Raw genomic sequence first — 18,474 nt, forward strand, 5'->3', positions numbered from 1 at the left:
GTAGTAGGGGACCTCAACAACCCACTGTCACAAATAGATAGATCAACTCTACCAAAAATAAGTAATGAAATACTAGAACTCAATCGAACTCTTGAACAAATGAACTTAAGAGATGTTTACAGAGTCTTCCACCCCACAAACTCAGAATACACATTCTTCTCAGCTGCACATGGGTCATTCTCCAAAATAGACCACATACTCACACATAGAACATGTTTAAGTAGGTGCAAAGGAATTGAAGTTATCCCCTGTATATTATCAGACCATAGTGCAACGAAATTGGAGATCCATAGCAAAAGAAACTGGAAAAATTTCATAAACACATGGAAATTGAACAACACACTTCTGAATAACCAATGGGTCACAGAGGAAATTAAAGAAGAAATCAGACAGTTCCTTCAATTAAATGACAATGACAGTACAACATATCAGAATCTATGGGACACAATGAAAGCAGCCTTATGAGGGAAATTCATAGCAGTGAATAGGCATATTAGGAAAACAGAATCAGCCCAGTTAAACAACCTGATGCTGCACCTCAAGCTTCTAGGAAAAGAAGAAAAAAAAGAAAGAAAAAGAAGAACAGGACAACCCCAGCGCTCATACAAGGGAGGAAATTACAAAGATCAGAGGAGAAATCAATGCAATGGAGACTAAGAGAATGATACAAAAAAATCAATGAAGCCAAGAGTTGGTTCTTTGAAAGAATCAACAAAATTGACAAACCCTTAGCCAACCTTGTCAGAAAAAGGAAATAAAAGGCCGAAATCCATGCAATTAGGAATGAAAAGGGTGAAATTACAACAGACCCAGCAGAAATCCAGAGGATCATCAATACCTATTTCCAGAACCTATATGCCAATAAGATGGACAACACAGAAGAAATGGACAGATTCCTAGATACATATGAATTACCAAAGTTGAACGAAGAAGACCAAAAAATTCTGAACAACCCAATATCAACCAATGAAATTGAAAATGTAATTAAAAACTGATGAACTAAGAAAAGCCCGGGCCCTGATGGCTTCACTGCTGAATTCTACAAGACATTTAGAGAGGAACTGCTGCCACTACTGTTTAAACTCTTCAATGAAATTGAAAGGGAAGCAATACTCCCAAATTCATTCCTGGAAGCAAGCATCACCTTGATCCCCAAAGCACAGAAAGACCCAACCGAAAAGGAGAACTATAGGCCAATCTCACTAATGAACATAGATGCAAAAATCCTTAATAAGATAAGGGCAAACAGAATGCAGAAGGTCATCAAGATCATACACCCTGATCAAGTGGGATTCATCCCAGGGATGCAGAGATGGTTCAATATATGCAAATCGATCAATGTAATACACTATATCAATAGAGCCAAGGGCAAAAACCATATGATTATCTCCATAGATGCAGAAAAAGCATTTGACAAAATCCAACATGCATTTATGATAAAAACCCTACAAAAAATTGGAATAGTTGATCTCTACCTCAAACTGGTAGAAGCCATCTATGAAAAACCAACAGCCAATATCATACTAAATGATCAAAAACTGAAATTCTTCACACTAAAATCAGGAACAAGAGAAGGATGTCCACTATCACCACTTTTGTTCAATATAGTTCTGGAAACATTAGCCATGGCAATTAGACAAGAGAAAGAAATAAAAGGAATAAAGATAGGAAATGAAGAAGTCAAATTGTCATTATTTGCAGATGACATGATACTCTATATAGAAGACCCCAAGAACTCCACCAAAAGTCTTCTACACTTAATAACCAAATTCAGTCAAGTCGCTGGTTACAAGGTCAACACACAAAAATCAATAGCTTTCCTCTATACGAATGACAGACTCACTGAGAGAGAAATAGGGCAAATAATTCCTTTCACAATAGCATCCAAAAAACTGAAATACCTAAGAATCAACCTAACGAAAGAAATCAAAGACCTCTTCTCTGAAAACTATGGCACTCTGAAAAGAGAAATTGAAGATGATATCAGAAAATGGACAGACATCCCCTGTTCCTGGGTAAGAAGGATTAATAGAGTGAAAATGGCCATACTTCCAAAACTGCTATATAGATTTAATGCAATTCCAATTGAGATCCCAGCAGCATACTTCATGGACATTGAGAAAACAATCCAAAAATTCATTTGGAAAAAGAAGAGACCCAGAATAGCAAAAGCAATTCTAGGTAACAGAGACATGGCAGGGGGTATCACAATCCCCAACCTGCAACTCTACTACAAAGCTACTGTGATAAAAACAGCATGGTACTGGCAAAGTAACAGACCTGAGGACCATTGGAACAGATTAGAAGATGCAGAAACAATGCCAGACACACTCAGCCATCTCATCTTCGATAAAGGAGCCAAACACCCTCACTGGAGGAAAGATAGCCTCTTTAATAAATGGTGCTGGAAAAATTGGGCTTCAACTTGCCAAAGATTAAAACTAGACCTATATCTCTCACCATGCACTAAACTAAAATCAAAATGGATTAAACATCTAAATATTAAAATAGAAACTCTGAACCAGTTGGAACAGAGGTTAGGTAGAACCCTTGAAGACATTGGTGTAGGAAAAGATTTTATGAACAAAACCTCAGTTGCTCGTGAACTAGCACAAACCATCAACAAGTGGGATCTCTTCTTATTAAAAGGCTTCTTCACAGCAAGAGAAACCACCAGCAGTGTGAAGAGACAACCCACAATGTGGGAAAACATCTTCACCTGCTCTTCCTCAGACAAAGGTCTACTATTCCGAATGTATAAAGAATTTTAAAAGATCAGACCTCCCAAATTTAAAGACCCAATCTGAAAATGGGCATCTGAAATGAACAGACATTTCTCAGACAAAGAAGTCGAAATAGCAAATAAATACATGAAAAAATGTTCAACATCACTGGTCATTGGAGAGATGCAAATGAAAACAATGCTGAGATTCCACTTCACTCCAGAAAGAATGGCTGCTATCAGGAAATCAACCAATAACAAATGCTGGCGGGGCTGTGGGGAAAGAGGAACCCTGCTCCACTGATGGTGGGAGTGTAGACTGGTGCAAGCACTGTGGAAATCAGTGTGGAGATACCTCAAAGAACTAGGACTGGAAGTCCCATTTGACCCCGCTATTCCACTGCTGGGGATCTTCCCCAAAGAATTAAAAGAATCATACCACAGTGATATATGTGCACCCATGTTCATAGCCGCACAGTTTGTAATAGCTAGAACTTGGAAACAGCCCAAATGCCCATCAACTGGAGACTGGATAAAGAAAATGTGATTTTTTTATAAAATGGAGTATTACTCAGCCATAAAAAAATGAGAAATTAGAGACATTTATAGCTAAGTGGATGCACATTGAGGTGATACTCTTAAGTGAAATAAATAGGACACACATTTGTAAATACCGAATAGTTTCTCTAGTGTGAGTAACTGAAAGTGTAAATAAGGACTAAATGTATAATAGGTCACGTGAAATAGGAAGAAAAGGGGCAAAGGGGAAGGAAGTGGGAGGGCTAGGGGAAAGGATAGAAGGGAATGGGATTAATATGAGAAAATGGAAAAATAGGAACAAAATCTTTGTAAATCGGGAAGACTGGAGGGGTTGAAGGGAGGGCTGGGCAAGGGTGAAAAATAAGAACCAAGAGAGACTATGTAAAGGTGCAAATTTCCAATGATGAGTGTCATTATATTGTATACCTAAAATGTACCAAGGATTAGAATGAATCATCGATAATGCAAAATAGGAAGAAAAGGTCCAAAGGGGTAGGGGTAGTGGGAGGGGCAGGGGAAAGGAAAGAAGGGAAAGAAGAAATGATGAGAAATGGAAAAAATGGAAATAAAGTCTTTGTAAATAGGGAAGGGTGGAGGGGGTGAAGGGAGGGCTAGGAATGGGGAAAAAATAAGAACCAAGATGCGTTATGTAAAGGTACAATTCCCAATGAGAAATCTAATTGTGTTGTATACCTACAATGTACCAATAAAAGAATTTAAGAAGAAAAAATTCCTGCAGTATTTGTTTGCCCTGTTTACTGTTACTGTAACAAAAAGATCTTATCATATGATAAACACATATGAAAGAAGGATTAATTTTCTTTCAGTTTCTGAGGGTTCAGTCCAGGATCGGTAGGCTTTGGTGCCTGTGCTGAGGCAGTAAATTAGGGCAGGACATGTTCTGGATGGAACTCTTCCCCTCATGGCAGCTGGGATGCAGGGAGAGGGAGGAGGAGACCAGCAGCCCACAGTCCCCTTCAAGGGCTCTCCTCCAAGGACCTCAGACATCCCAGTAGGACCCATCTCTGAAGTTTCCTCGCCTCTCATCTTCACCAGGCCTTGAACCCATGAGGCCTTGGGAGACATTTCTGCAAACCATAGCAGATGAGTTGGCTGGAATTGGAGTTCAAGCTCTAAACAGATTCTTGTTATGCCACCACCTCAGTCAAATATGGGAACAAAAATGTTGGTGGGCAGAAATTTTCCTGGCAGGAAGGTACTGGTAAAAGGCAAAAGTTATTTATATTATATGTAAGAAGAATGGGGCTTGAGGTTAGAATATATATGAAATTATGGACAGTAGAAATTCACTGGAAAATGGTTTAGGGACCCAGAATGAAAAATATTGGAATACTGAGACAAGCAGAGTCAGGGGAGGAGGTACACTGATGCGCCTATGGGGAAAGGCACAGTATGTGCAGAAATGTGTGCTGTGTTTTAAGGCTCAAAGAGCACCTGTGACCAAGAGACAGTGAAGAATGGAGACAGAAGGAGCCGGCTGGGTGAGGTCTGCCAGCCTCTGTTACCCACAGCCTCAGTGCTGCACAGCGGCCTCATGTGTGGAGGAGCCCTGGTGGAAGGAATGCACGCTCTGGTGGAGTTCTCCAGCATGGGATCCCAGGCACCAAGGCTCATCCAGCTACTGCTGCCACCTCATGTTTAACCTGCAGGGACCAGGACCAGTGCTGAATCCCCAGCATGACGCCATGCCTCACGGAGACAGCCCAGCTGTGTGTGGGTGATTATATCCCAGAGGGGCAGGGATTCTTCTCTACTGGAAATTGTGCACCTGTCCAGTATGGGTTTGACTGCCTGCCTGTAGTGCTTTGTGTGGCACCGCTAATGGAATCCTTCAAAGAGCTGGATTCACGAACTCAGGATATTTCCTATGATCAGCTGAGCCCCAATACCACATAGAGCAAGGCCAGTCCTCCATGGGCACCTGATAGGGGATCCGAAGTTGCTGTCCATCCTGGGCCTCCCAGGAGCTGCTGGTCCTCTGGAGCAATGGAAGAACTGCTTCAAAGTGCAAACAGGTTGCAGATTAGAAAGTGATAACCTGTAAGGTGGCTGGCATCTTGCTCAGTAGAATGCACTCTAGATCTGTTCTCCTCACCGGCCAGCAATAAGTAGAACACAGGATCCACTAACCAAATGTAGAATGAACACATTTCTTATCATTTCTTTAGTATTTTATAGAAATTTGTACTTCCTGCCCCAGAGGTTTAGATTTTGAACTTCTCCACTTGTCAATTAAGGTTTATCTGTTTGTACTTTAAACTATGCAAAATTAAATTAAAATTGTAGCTCCTCAATAACACTAATCACATCTCATTACTAACTGGCAACATATAGTGGGTCCCCTATTGGACAGAGCTGGTGAAATGTATTCATTTTTCAAGGGGAATACTTCCAGCAAGAGAAACAATGAGAGTCCTAGTGAGCTTTAAGCTTTAACTCCCACCAGGGTGCTTTTTTCGAATGCTAGGGATGGTTCACTCAAACAGTTGATCCTGCACATGCAAAACCGATCCTGCAGGACTGAGCTCCCCTCTCCATTCCTCACCTGTGGGTTTTCTGGTCCTCATGGTTTGGCACCAGCAGACACAGACAGGATTCAACATCCTGTAGCGTAAAGGACCCTCTTCTTCACAAGAAGGCAGTGATGCTCTTATGCACTAGCAAGAGAGACGTGTCCCAGTGACCTCCTTTAATATATCTTGGTGATTGTTTGCCTGATTTCATACCCTGGAAAGGGCTCAGAGTCCTGAGGGAGGAGGGTTTGTGTATACTACTAAGTGCGCTGTTGTGACTTGCACTGCAAAGTGGAACTGTAAAAGCTTGGCATTTACGGAGGCCGGGGATTTAGCTCAGTGGTGCCACCGCCTGCCTTGCAAGCGCAAGGTCCCAAGTTCCATCCCTGGTACCAAAAAAAAAAAAGTTCGGGGTTTTTTCTTTTCTTTTAGTGTTAGGCAACATATCCACACTTCCTCCTGAGGAGTACATAACCAACACCTCCGCATCTACTCAGTCCCAAAGTAGTGACAGGATATGCAGATGCCACAGCCCAGGAGCCTGGTGCCTGGTATCCTTTCCTCAAGAACATGGAGAATGAGCCGAGGATGGCGGGAAATGACGAAGCAAGTGTGGAGGTCTGCATGGACTTTATGTGTGCTCTCTCCCCTCTGTTCCTAACAGTAAAAGGCCCTTACCACCTCTGTAAGGTGAGATGGAGGTTTGAGACGAATGAGGCATTCCTCCTCCACAAAGCTAGCTTTACATAAATATTTTGTCCTTTATGCCAAAATATATGGCCTCCTTTGTTTTAATCATCTGCAAATCAAGGAACCTATCTCTATGAACCTTAGTGGCCTGTGCAACTACCAGGAACACCAGAGGTGCTGGCTGGGATGGATGGCTCCCTGGAACAGATAGTAGACTAACAGTGTGGCCTAGGAGCCAACAGCAATAGAGGGCACAGTGTTTGTGTACAGTGCTTTCTCATGAGAACTGCTTGAGAGAACAATCAATCGATTCCTTGAGGAGCAGTCCTCCAAGGTTGTGAACTTCCCTGCTATGAAATGAGCAGATTGAACTTCTTCTTAGAAGAATCTATTCAAATCAAGGCTCACACCCGCACTGACTGGCTGCAGAGTACCTGCTTTCAGCTCAGATTTTACACATGGGTCAGGTTTAACAGATCTCCCGTGGAACAGAGAAGTATTCATGGTACATTTCTGGTGTGTACACACCTCAGCTCCTCAAGAATCATACAACTTCTGAACATAATTCTTACGAAGGATCTTCAGGGAGAGATAGTTGCATGTTACCATCACCACCAGGTCCTCTCTTGGGCTGAGCAGGTGGGAGTAGGGACAGAGACAGCAGAATGCTCCAAACTGGGCAGGGTGAGGCCAGGTGCAGGAGAGGGTGGGCCAATGGGGCACAGCAGCAGGAGGCAGAAACCCCCAGGCAGCAAAGGGATTTGGGCAATTTTGGCCACCACCTGCCCTCACACTGGGGAGGACATCACAGATGTGCTGGGATTGACAGGTGTGCCCAGCCTGAAGGGTGAGGGCAGCATGAAGCAAACTCTGCAGTCAGCATCTATGGGGCAGCTCCTGCCCAGGGTCTTCAAGGTACAGAATCAGCTTGCTCCTGTCAAAGGGAGCAAACATGAGTGGTTGAGCCTCCTAGGTGTGTAAACAGAGAGGGCCGGGTGCTGTGTGGCCATGGTTTGAGAATTCATCCAGGACTCTGCAGCATCTCCTGTAGAAATGGCTGTAACAAATAGGTAATGGGTCTGCTAAAGTTTCAGTGGCACAGGATCATCTAATGACGCTTCCTAAGGACAAGTGGTCTATAATGCTCACATGGCTAGAACAGCAGGGAAGACAAGCTGTGTGTGGATGAGGACATGTAGTTTCACCAAAAGTGGTCACATAGTAGATGCTTACCAAAAGAAACAAATACGATTTATTAAAATAACATTCCCTTCTTTTCTGTGAGGATTTTTTGAGAAAGTAAGACAGGCCTGGGAATTCTTCAGCTTTTTCAAGTGCCACTTACTATGCAGCACATGCTTCGGGTACAGAATCAATCGCATTTACATATTATGCTGACCTTCTCTGAACACCAGAACTAGTTTCATACTGAAAACCAGAACTTGCCTGTGGTGAGGGACACAAACCAGAGATAGTACAAGGAGAGTATTATTTTCTTTTATTTTGAGATTAAGAAAGAAGCATGTACCTCATACTCAGAGGACTTCAGAGTTAGAGGAATTCAGCCACAGCAGATGTTTTTCTTTCCTCTACTGTGGTGAGCATGGTCCTGCCTCACCTACGGCTTCTCAGGGAGCTTTGGGTTTGACCACCCACATAAGCACACGCACCTGCACGTGTGTGTCGTGGACCTATCCTAGTAACTCATTCCATTAAAATCCTACAAAAATGTCAAGATGGTCTCAAAAACTGTCCTAATTTACCTGCTAGGACAAGGAGTAGATTACTCTGCATGTCAAACTCCTTATCACCCATTTGGGAAAGCTTCAGAGTGTGTTAATTTGCTTCTCAGGTACAGAACCCAGGGACTAAGCCTCATAGTCCAAGGATAACTTTTAGGTCAAAAGGTCTGTTGCTATTGGAGGGTTTCCATGGTGAGCAAAGTGACGGCCAGGGCCTTCTACATGCCGTGGGCGAGGGCAGGTGACTCTGGGCAGTTCCCAGGGAGTAGGGGGCACCCATCGCCCGCTCATCTTACATTCTTAATTCAGGCCAGGTGAGTGCCTTGGACACGGGAACTTTCTGCACCCTGAGAGGTATTTTCATTTCTCTGAGTACAGAGCTGAACTCAGAAACAGAGCCGGGTTCAGGCTGGGAGGAGTGGGAACAGGGTGGCCTCTAGATGACCTCACACTGAGAGTCCAGTCCTGGCCTTGTCATTTACCACACAGGGATCCTGAGAAGCTCCCAAGCCCAGCAGGCCTCAGGTTCTTCATCTATAAAATGGGTTTGACACATTCTTGGTTGTAGGACTGGTGGAATAAAGAAGTGTACTGCAACATCTGGCAGAATGCCTGATGTATATTGAATATTTGTTGATAAGCAGCTGGTTCTAGTATTACCTTAATCCTGGATACTATCATGCTTTTCTTTTAAAATTTGTGTGTAGTTTCTCTGGGAGGCTGCGGCTAAGTAGGAAACTGAAAACAAAATCAGGCAAAAATGATACTCGGTGAACATTCCCCCTATATGTTTGCACCAGCAGGATGTATTACTTAATTTGATGTTGGGGAGTATTTTCTCCCTGGGACCAATTAGTTCACAGCTTTAGAAATTTGAGTGAAGAACCATATCTCCCTCCCTGCCAGATTCTCTTCCATTGGAACAACTATTTTTGATCATAACCCCTTCAACAAAATTCTATCCTTGGGCGTCACGAGGCTCTATGACAATTAGGTCTAAAGCCCAGTCCATTCTAGTGACAAGGCCAGCTCAGCACAGATTCAGTTCCAAGAAACTTCAAGCAAAATTACACATCCTGATAACAGCAGTACATACCTTCCTCGAAAAAGAAACACTAGAAAATTGAGCCGGTCTAAGTCCTGCTATAAGACAGGGAGAAGCCTCCCATAAACTCTTAGAAAGCTCTCTGGAGGGAGAACCTCTTTGTCAGGTATTCATGGGATCATTTATGTAAATGTCCCATGCTACTGGCCAGATTCTGACTCCTATCTTGGAAGAGTGTCAGTCAACAGTAGCAATGCAGGTCGCTGGAATGTGGACATACTCACTGGACTGGGGAATACACAGCCTCACTTAACCTCCTAGTCTCTCCAGAAATCCTTGCAGAGCCTGGGGATAAGTCCCCTGGTTGGTACCCTATGTAGGATCATTCTTCTCACAGCTGTCCCAGGTGAGGATTCCTCTCAGCTTCACCCACCATTTGAAAGCTCTGCTCAGAGCAGTCTTCCATCCTCTCAGGCCCAGGCCAGCTCATCTGAGGGTCTGGTCCTGACCACTATGCAGCTGAATTAAAATCAACTCCTCCAGAAGCAACACCAGTTACCCCAAAACCCAGTGTGTCATGGCTCAGCACTAACCTATGGCTGCTCTCTGCTAGACTCCACATTCTCAGTGCATTTTTACAGTCCTGATGGGACCCTTGAGGACATCTCTCTATCTCCTGTCATTGGTGGTACTTGTAGCTTCCACCATGCTATGGGATAGGTATGATCCTGCTCACTGTAGCTTACTCATGTCTCGACCACAGACACAGGGCCTTCCAATGGGCTCAGGTGCAATGAAGGTTTTTGGATCAATGGGTCTGTGAACAGATGGGCTTCTTTATTAACAGTAAATTTGTCTTGTATAATTGAAGAAACCAAGCATATTTGGGTAAGCATATATTTTAATTGGATAAAACAACAGAAAAAAGTGAAAAACCAAATATTGGTCTGTATCCTTATGTCTATTTCTGTACTCCATCTAACTTGATGTGAACTTTTTACTCATTTTCATGGAAATTCCTATTCCAATATTGTAGTTTCTTCTTCAAAATAAAATGGAAGTTTTCCAAGTTAGTTTAATACAAAAACAGTTTTACACTTGGAATGGAAGAACAAAATTTCTATATGATCGATATCACACAAAATCATATTCACATCAGAAATCACAATCAACCCTCAATATCACAAAACTACAAATACATGTGAGATCAGTATCGTTATTCAAAGATGTGCAATTGTGCCAAACTTGCAAAAATGGAACAAGATTTCAAAAAGTCATAAAGAAAACACAAGTGCATTTCCAAGGAACCCAAATAGAACAGAAATCAACATGGTACGCATGGGGTTTTACCCCTCCCCTGGCTCTTCAGTACTTAGAAAGCTATGTGCTATCCAGAAACAGAGTGAAGAGTGGGAGTCATTTCTCATGGGGTGGGAACTAAGACAGTGATGTGGTTAGGAACACTTCCTGTCTCTAGCACTAACCTTCCCCCTGCACTGCCCCGTATCTTAGGAATGGGCAGCTTCTGATTCCTCTCTCAAAGCTTCCTCATACAGACGTGTGTAGGACCTGGGATCTCTCTTATTAACCTTGGCCAGATGCTCCAGGACTTTCATCTTGCTGGTTTCAGCCTTAGCCCTTGGCCCCCACAGGAACTCATAGTGAGCAGGATCACTTTTGGGCACCTGCCGATATTCTAGATATCCTGCTTGTACTAAATCCTCTGTGATGAATTTCCAGGGCTCCTCAATTACAAAGTGATCCTTCTGAGGTAACATTTCCCTTTTTCTCAGGTATTCCTTTATGTCCTCCTCACTGGCACGGTTACCTTTCAAGAAGATGATAGTCAGGATGACTATCAGGAGGTCAATTTTGGTAATGCTCTTGTAATCATTACTGAGTATCCTATTATAAGTGAGGCCCAAGATAGGCAAAAGGACATATCTGTGGCCAGAGGGATCTATTTCCCTTATATCAATGCCAAAGCCCAAACACATGCACTTACAGACTTCTTTGAACATCAGAAGGAAGTGCTCATGGTAATCATAGTCCACAATGTGCAATATTTCTGCCCTGGTGATTAGCTCCCTCTTTTGATACTTGAGGAGCAGGACTGGCAACAGTCTAGCAATCTTGTCATCTAGGAACACATGGCACAAGAACTGAAGGACTAGTGACTGCTGAGAGGTGTACAGATCTTCTTCTTCCCTGCTGGAACACTCACTAGATTTGCTCCTTTGCCTGGAGGCCATGGCAGTGGTGGAGAGAAGATGCCCTGAGGATTTTGAGAACAACTTGGTGTCCCAGCCCGAGACACTTCTTTTGCTGTAGCAGGGATTTGAGTACTGAAGGAAGAGGACACAGAGGAAGCAGTGGCTGCTACTTCCTCTCTTATTGGCTTTAAAACCTCCACACCTGCCAGACCCTGTGACCTCCTCCTAGCTTGCTGGGCTGTTTCCTCTGACCATGAAGATGTTTCAAGGTTCCTTGGGGTCACCAAGAGCTTGGTGATAATGATGCAGATGCCTGAAGGAGAGAGGAAGACTGTGAGTGTTCTTACATGACAATAGCACTCTTTTCAGCTCCTACAAAGATCCACTATAGGTCTCTTCAGGTGGTATTCACAGGCTCCTGTCCTCCTAAAGGCATCTCCCAAGAATCCTCCCAAGAATCTGGAACAGGAAGTGAGACTGATCCTCAGGCTGCAACTGAATCACATAGGACAGGCTCTTGGACAGACAGTAGGGCTTGTGGGGCCTGGGCACAAGGATACCCAGATACACATTTAGGACAGGTGCCTCACTTTGACTCCCGGGGCTTCTGTGCTGTGTGATCTGGTGCCACTGCCTCAGACCAAGACCTTCATCTCCTGGTTCCTGGATCTCCTGTAAGAGGCATGGAGGCCCCTCAGACTGTAGAACAGAACAGCCCTGGTCCTCCAGTGCTCACAGGATAGGGTGGACTGTACTCTATTTTGTCCCCACTATTTGGAATGAATGGCCCCCTTTCTGCTAACTCAGGACCCTCAACTCTCCTTGAGCAGGGCCCAGACCAAAGCCTATCGGCCTGAGGCAAACTCTCAGAAAAAGTGTCTCCCTCCATGATAGGGAACAAAAGGCAGTAAAAAGAATATACATCTGAACACAGCTGCTTGAGGGCAACATCTGGAGGTGGAAAACATCATTTGGGTCCATGTGCCCTAGGAAAGGGAACCTGCTCCAGCCTTATCTTAATAAATGGGAAGGTCCAGGACTCTCTCTGGGATGACCTGGGCCCACCTTCTTTAAATCACAGCCCTCAAAGAAGTGAGGGGAAGCCATTCTACCTGTGTTCCCTGGGTTTCATGACAAGCAACTAAAGGACAGGTTGAGGCTAGGGTACTGTGTGTTTTGTTGGCAGGGTTCCCTTTGCCTCACCTAGCCCCTTGATAGACCCTGGATTCATACTTTTGCTGTATGGATTTCTGCTCCTTTGTATGCAGCCTTTACCTCCCTGAGAGAAATGATGCTGAACTAAGAGAGCTGACTCAGCCTGACAGCACTACTCAGGCTTCCTTCCCTGCATGACCGAGGACTCAGGGAATATATCTGTAGAGCAGCCACCATCTGTGTTCTAGGCAGGTTATCCTCAATCTTCCATTAGGGTAGTCACTTTGACTCCTGACAGATATGGGAAGCATGTGTCTCCTGACCAGGTGCTGTTCCCTGTGCCAACCTGAAGACAATCTCTTAGATCAAGTTGCTCACCTCCTTGAGATCCCCAGGATTCTCAAAAGAAGTGAGCAGGCACCCATCCTGTCATACCTACATGGGGACATCAGTGCTGACTATAATACCTGTGCCACTCTCTCCTATAATGCAGGACCCCTGCTATGGCTTAAGTTTAGATGTTCCCCAAAACTCTCATGGGATCATAGGCAGGAAAATTTGGAAGATGGTTGAATTATGGGGTCTTATACCTAACTTACTGTTAGGAAATGGGGCCTTTTAGGAAGAAGAAGATCACTCTGGATGTGACAGGGCAGGTTATGTCTTCCTTCTGGGCTCCTCTCTTCAGTGACTGCTTTCTGTGGGACTTGTGGCACTTAGCTTTCCTCCCACATGGCCCTTCCACTGTGTTGTTCTGCCTTGGAACTGGCTGGCTATGGACTGAAAACTCTAAAAATTGTGAGCCAAAATCAACTTTTCCTCCACTGAATTGCAGGTGTTAGGAATTGTATCTCAGCAATGAGAATACGAGTAAGATATCCTCTCTGTGCTTCTGTAGTTTCTCCATCTTGCTCCTGTCCATACCTCCTCTTAACTCCCTGATGACTTTCCACCTTCCTGCCTGTGTTAGAAGTTAGCATGCCACTTAGGACCCTCAAAGGCTAACCCAGGAGAGAGGCAGACTGTCTGTCTGTTGTTCCTGGATAGCAGGCACACTCAGTCCTAAGAACGCGGTCATACCTTAAGTCTGTCAGCTAATAGGGTCCTCCATTTACTAAACATATGCAGCTTTCTCTGATGACTTGTGGTCACTTCTTGGACCAAGGTCATCACTTCCCTCAATGCTTCCAGCTGAAATCCCTTAGCAGAATTGCAAGGAATCATTAGCAGCGCCCCCTACCAGGAACTTCAGGCTGATAATAGGGGAAGCCAGGCTCTGTGGGTTACCTTCAAACCTTCAGTACTGGAAAATACAGTGGTGAGCAATAGCAATTCAACCTATCCAAGATTCTCTTATCTCATCTTGGAGTGAGAGGAAAAAAAGAAAAATGAGAGAGACAGAGAGACAGGGGTGGGGCGGAGATCCCTGGGAATCCAGAAGGAAATGACAGGAAAAGTAAAAAGTATAAAGAAGTATAAGAGACAGACTACCACACAGAGAAGGGGAAAACACAGTCTGGACTTTCTACATATCTGTCTCATGGGAAAGCAATTGAATCTATACAAAGAGGAACCTGTGGGATTGTAGGAGGTCCCACTTAGAAAAGGCAATTGTTCAATGGACTGGCAGTTACTGTGATCAGCAGGGATAGTGTGGAATTCCACTCCAACAGAGTCTTTACACAGAAAGCAGTGGGTGTGTGATGCCTATGTAGGTGCCTGCCATATCCTTGGAGAGTGCATATGTTTGGGTTCCACTCTGGGAAAGGGTTAAGTGTTTGAACCTGGGATCAGAACAGCTATGGGACAGCTTCTCTTCAGTGTTCCCAGCATTATCCTCCCACAGTGACTGAGAGAGAGAGAGCCTCAGGAATTTGCCCTGGACCTGGACAGGTGAAGGGCTGAAAAGGGACCCCATGATGGATTTGAGTTCAGCTGGGAAGGGCACAGGGCCCTCTCCCTTTGGTCAAAGGTCAGGCCCAGAATGACTTGCTCTGGATTTGAAAGTTTTGGCTTTGTTATTCAAATTCTTACCCTTTTCCTTGTATCCTTGAACCCAGCACGGATCTGGGGACTGGCTGACTTCTTTAACTACCAGTGTGAGCAGGGACACCTTTTGACTTGGACACACCTACAGCCTGGGAAAAGCAGAGGGGCATCTAAGAAAATCAAGAATTACTACACTACAAAATTCTGGTTCCAGAAGGAAACTGTTCATTTAAAATCAGAAAGAAATTTTTTTCTTATTTTTTTCTCATATCTTTTTTCTTTTATTCCCATACTTTTAATCTTCCCTCATATTTATTCTCCATTATCTCCATATTTTTATTCTCCATTATCTTGTTTTTTCTTCAGTTTTTCTTGTTACCTTTACCTAATTTTATAAACATCCTTCTAGCCCCTAATAGGATCCTTTGTCCCACTACTCTGTCCTCCTTCTCATATCATATAATTTGACCTTTCATATTTTTCTTATTGCATTCTCCCTTTCCAAGTACCCTGTATCTTTATTAGTATAACCATTAAGATATATTAATCTTTATACAATTAGTTAAGACTATAATATTACCATTTACTTTTTTGACCATTAGCGGAGCTATAGCTGTTGCATTTAGTACATATTTGCTATATGTCAGTATTTGGGTTTTCTTTATGTTATACTAAAATTGTAGATTTTAATAAATGGTGCTCAAAAACCTGGCTTTCTACATGCTGAAGACTAAAACTAGACTCATGTCTGTCACCGTGCACTAAACTAAAATCAAAGTGGATCAAAGATCTAAATATAAAAACAGAAACACTAAACCTGCTGGAAGAAAGAATGGGTAGAATGCTTGAGGACATAGGAATAGGCAAAGACTTCATGAACAAAACCCTGACTGCACAGAAAACATTACAAAGAATCAACAACTGGCATATCATATTATTAAAAAGCTTATGCACAGCAAAAAAAAAATCACCAACAGAGTGAAAAGATAACCCACAGAATGGGAAAAAATTTACCCAATGGTTCCTCAGACAAAGGACTAATATCTAGAACATATAAAGAATTTTTTAAAATCAGATCCTCAAATTTAAAGATTTAATCCAAAAGTGGGCATCTGAGATGAATACACACTTCTCAGATAAAGAGGTAGAAACAACAAATAAATACATGAAAAAATGTTCAACATCACTGGTCATTCAAGAGATGTAAATGAAAACAACGCTGAGATTCCACCTCACTCCAGAAAGAATGGCTGCTTTCAAGAAATCAACCCACAAAAAATGCCAGCAGGGCTGTGGGGGGAAAGGAACCCTTCTCCACTGTTGGTGAGAGTGTAGACTGGTGCAACCATTCTGGAAATCAGTGTGAACATTCATCAAAAAATTAGGATTAGAGGTCATCTCTCCTGCTCCTACCTGAAGTAGGAACCCGAGAACCAAGTTCTGACTTCAAGGGGTGGCCTGAGGTCAAAAGAGGTACTCACCTAAGAATTCACAATGGCAAAGTGCAGTGCAGTCAGCAGAGGCAGATATGGGGTATTTGGGGACCTTCCACTTGGGATGGGGCTTCCTTTCTCCTTCTCAGCTCCTGAACTTAATCTAAGCAATCTCAGGTCCTATCTTCTCAGCTCACCTGAAGTGCAGAACTCAGAAAAAGGCTCCAACTCTCAGGGTCCTCTGTGACACACTTGGGCAAGGGGCTTATCCCTAAAAATCTGTGCCTGTGTAGTGCAGGGCCCACAGCAGAGGTAGATCTGGATTACCTGGAGAAACTATATGTGAGGAGAGGCTTTAACAGTGTTCCCGTAGCTTCTCATCTTGACCTAACTAAGTCAAATCCTATTTGTTCCCTAGACCTGAAGTACAGCCCTCAGAACTAGGCTCTGACTCTCCCCTCCTGGCGCCTTGAGGTCAAAGGGGTACTCCTCTGAGAATTTTCACCTGGTGCTGGGCTAACTACAAAGGCAGATCTAGGTTATTGTGGAACCCCTCTCTCTCAGGTGATGCTTCTTCACTCTGCCGTCAGCCCTGCCTTGACCTACCTAACCCCAGGCCTTTTACTCCTGCAACCTGAATCTTGGTCCTCAGCAAAAGGCTGATTCTCAGCACCCAGTGAAGAGAAAGGGGGAGTTCTCCTGAGAATCTTGCACTAGGTGGTGCAGGGCAGGCAAACAAGGATTTTCTAGAACATTCAGAAATCTTCTTACTGTGCTGGGGATTCCTCCATACCCCCCACTGTGTCTCACCTGGACCTAACTGATCTCAGGCCCTCTCTGCTCCTCTCACCTTAAGTTCAGTCCTCAAAACAAGGCTCTGATGTCCTCTCAGGTCCCAGGGAGGACAAAGGGAGCCTCTTGGAAAATTCTGTACTTCTTGCTGCAGAGCAGGCAACTGAGGCTTTTCTAAGAATGTTCTGGGACCCTCTCTCTGGGATGGGGTTTTCTCAGTCCTCCTCAGCCTTCACTTTGACCTAATTGAACACAGGGCCTCTTCATTCCTCCTACCTCCCTGAAGCCTGGACCTCAGAACAAGCCTTTAACTCTGCACCTGAAGCAAAATCTGGGCCCCTACCTTACAATTCTTTCCCGGTGTACAAGGCTGACAGCACAGGTAAATCTGGATTGTTCCAGTTCCCTCTCTCTAGGGTGGGGCTTCCTCACTCCCCCCACAACCCTCATCGTGACTCCTAAGTGAGCCCACCCCAGCCCTCTTAGTTCCCCTCACCTGGTATGCACCTCACAACAGGATCTCCTGTAGTTCTGACCCAAAGCAAAAGCAGTGAGTGGATGTTATATCCAGGAATGTGCACGGGGTCTCCCAGGTTTCAAGCAGGAGCAGAAAGGAATTCTTCAGGTCCCTCCCCCCTCCCGAGGGATACACATCTTGGTTCTTGGTAGAGACTGTAGCCCAGTCCTCTATGGACCTGATTCTGTTCCCCACTGTCCAAGGCACTGTCTCCCTGGGTCCTTTGAGGCTGCAGCTCATTCTAATAAATCAGCCCCTGCATGGTCCAAGGCTGACAAGAGAGAAGATCTGGAAGTTTGGGGACACTCTCTCTGGGTTGGGCAATCTCGACTCCCCCCACCCCGCCAGCCCATCACCAAGAACCCTAACTGAGCCCCGCACACTCTACTTCTCTAACCTGAAGCCTGAACCTCGTAACATGCCCTCCTGTTGCTCTAACTCAATCAGGTGCAGTCAGTGAACCTCATGTCCAGCAACATCCCCAGGGTCTGACAGTAGGGGTAGAAGGGGAGTCTCCTCCAAGGGCCCCAACCTCTCTAGAGACAGACCGGACATTTGTCGTCTGTGGACTGAATGTATTTCCCTCATTCCACAAACCTCACTCCCAATCTCCCCTGAGTGGCAATGTGGTCTCAGTTGAAAATCATTCCTTGTGGTGCAGGAATGACAAAACAGGAATATCTGAATTGTTTGCTGACCTCTGTCTGGGATTGGACTTACACAATGCCCCTTCAGCTCTCACCTCGACCCCTCAAAAAGCTGGAGACCTGTCTGAGCAAGTGCCATTTCTGCAGGCTGTGGTCAGACATCTGATGGTGATTAGTTTTCCCAGACCACTGGTGGAACTGGTCTCCAAAAAATTTTGTTCTGAAACGTCTCAGGGTGGCTTGAGCTTTGAGTACAGTTTTACTTCCTGCAGTGGAATTCTTTTCTTTGTTTATTTACACCTGTTTGGACATTTATTGATTTTGTCACTGAAAGACTATCAGTGTCCACTAGGATTTCACCTGCAATGGACAATCTGTGTCATGGAAAATTTTTATTACAGAAAGTCCAAAACATATAACAAAAAAAATATTATCATGAACTCTCTACACCTGAA

At 44.2% G+C, this 18,474-nt stretch overlaps 1 protein-coding gene across 4 annotated transcripts; it reads right to left on the reverse strand.

Moving 5' to 3' along the window:
- Window positions 1-10,136: 10,136 nt before the first annotated feature.
- LOC101719388 (melanoma-associated antigen 10) lies at window positions 10,137-17,403 on the reverse strand. 4 transcript variants are annotated; one of them, XM_087202039.1, is made up of 4 exons: window positions 16,112-17,195; window positions 14,676-14,779; window positions 12,077-12,158; window positions 10,137-11,799 (listed from the first exon to the last, which is right to left on the reverse strand). In XM_087202039.1, the coding sequence occupies exon 4, from the start codon at window positions 11,523-11,525 to the stop codon at window positions 10,782-10,784; it is 744 nt and encodes a 247-aa protein (XP_087058165.1). In that variant the 5' UTR covers window positions 11,526-11,799; window positions 12,077-12,158; window positions 14,676-14,779; window positions 16,112-17,195; the 3' UTR covers window positions 10,137-10,781. The 4 variants fall into 4 exon arrangements, with proteins under 4 accessions (XP_087058165.1, XP_021104846.2, XP_087058164.1 ...); XM_021249187.2 differs by lacking the exons at window positions 12,077-12,158; window positions 16,112-17,195 and adding an exon at window positions 17,352-17,403; XM_087202038.1 differs by lacking the exon at window positions 12,077-12,158 and having other exon boundaries at window positions 16,261-17,195.
- Between the last annotated feature and the right edge of the window lie 1,071 nt (window positions 17,404-18,474).

The sequence above is a fragment of the Heterocephalus glaber genome, unplaced genomic scaffold (assembly GCF_053883595.1).
Source record: "Heterocephalus glaber isolate CG9 unplaced genomic scaffold, H.glaber_assembly_v1.0 deba00001762, whole genome shotgun sequence".
In the NCBI taxonomy this organism is placed as follows: domain Eukaryota; kingdom Metazoa; phylum Chordata; class Mammalia; order Rodentia; family Bathyergidae; genus Heterocephalus; species Heterocephalus glaber.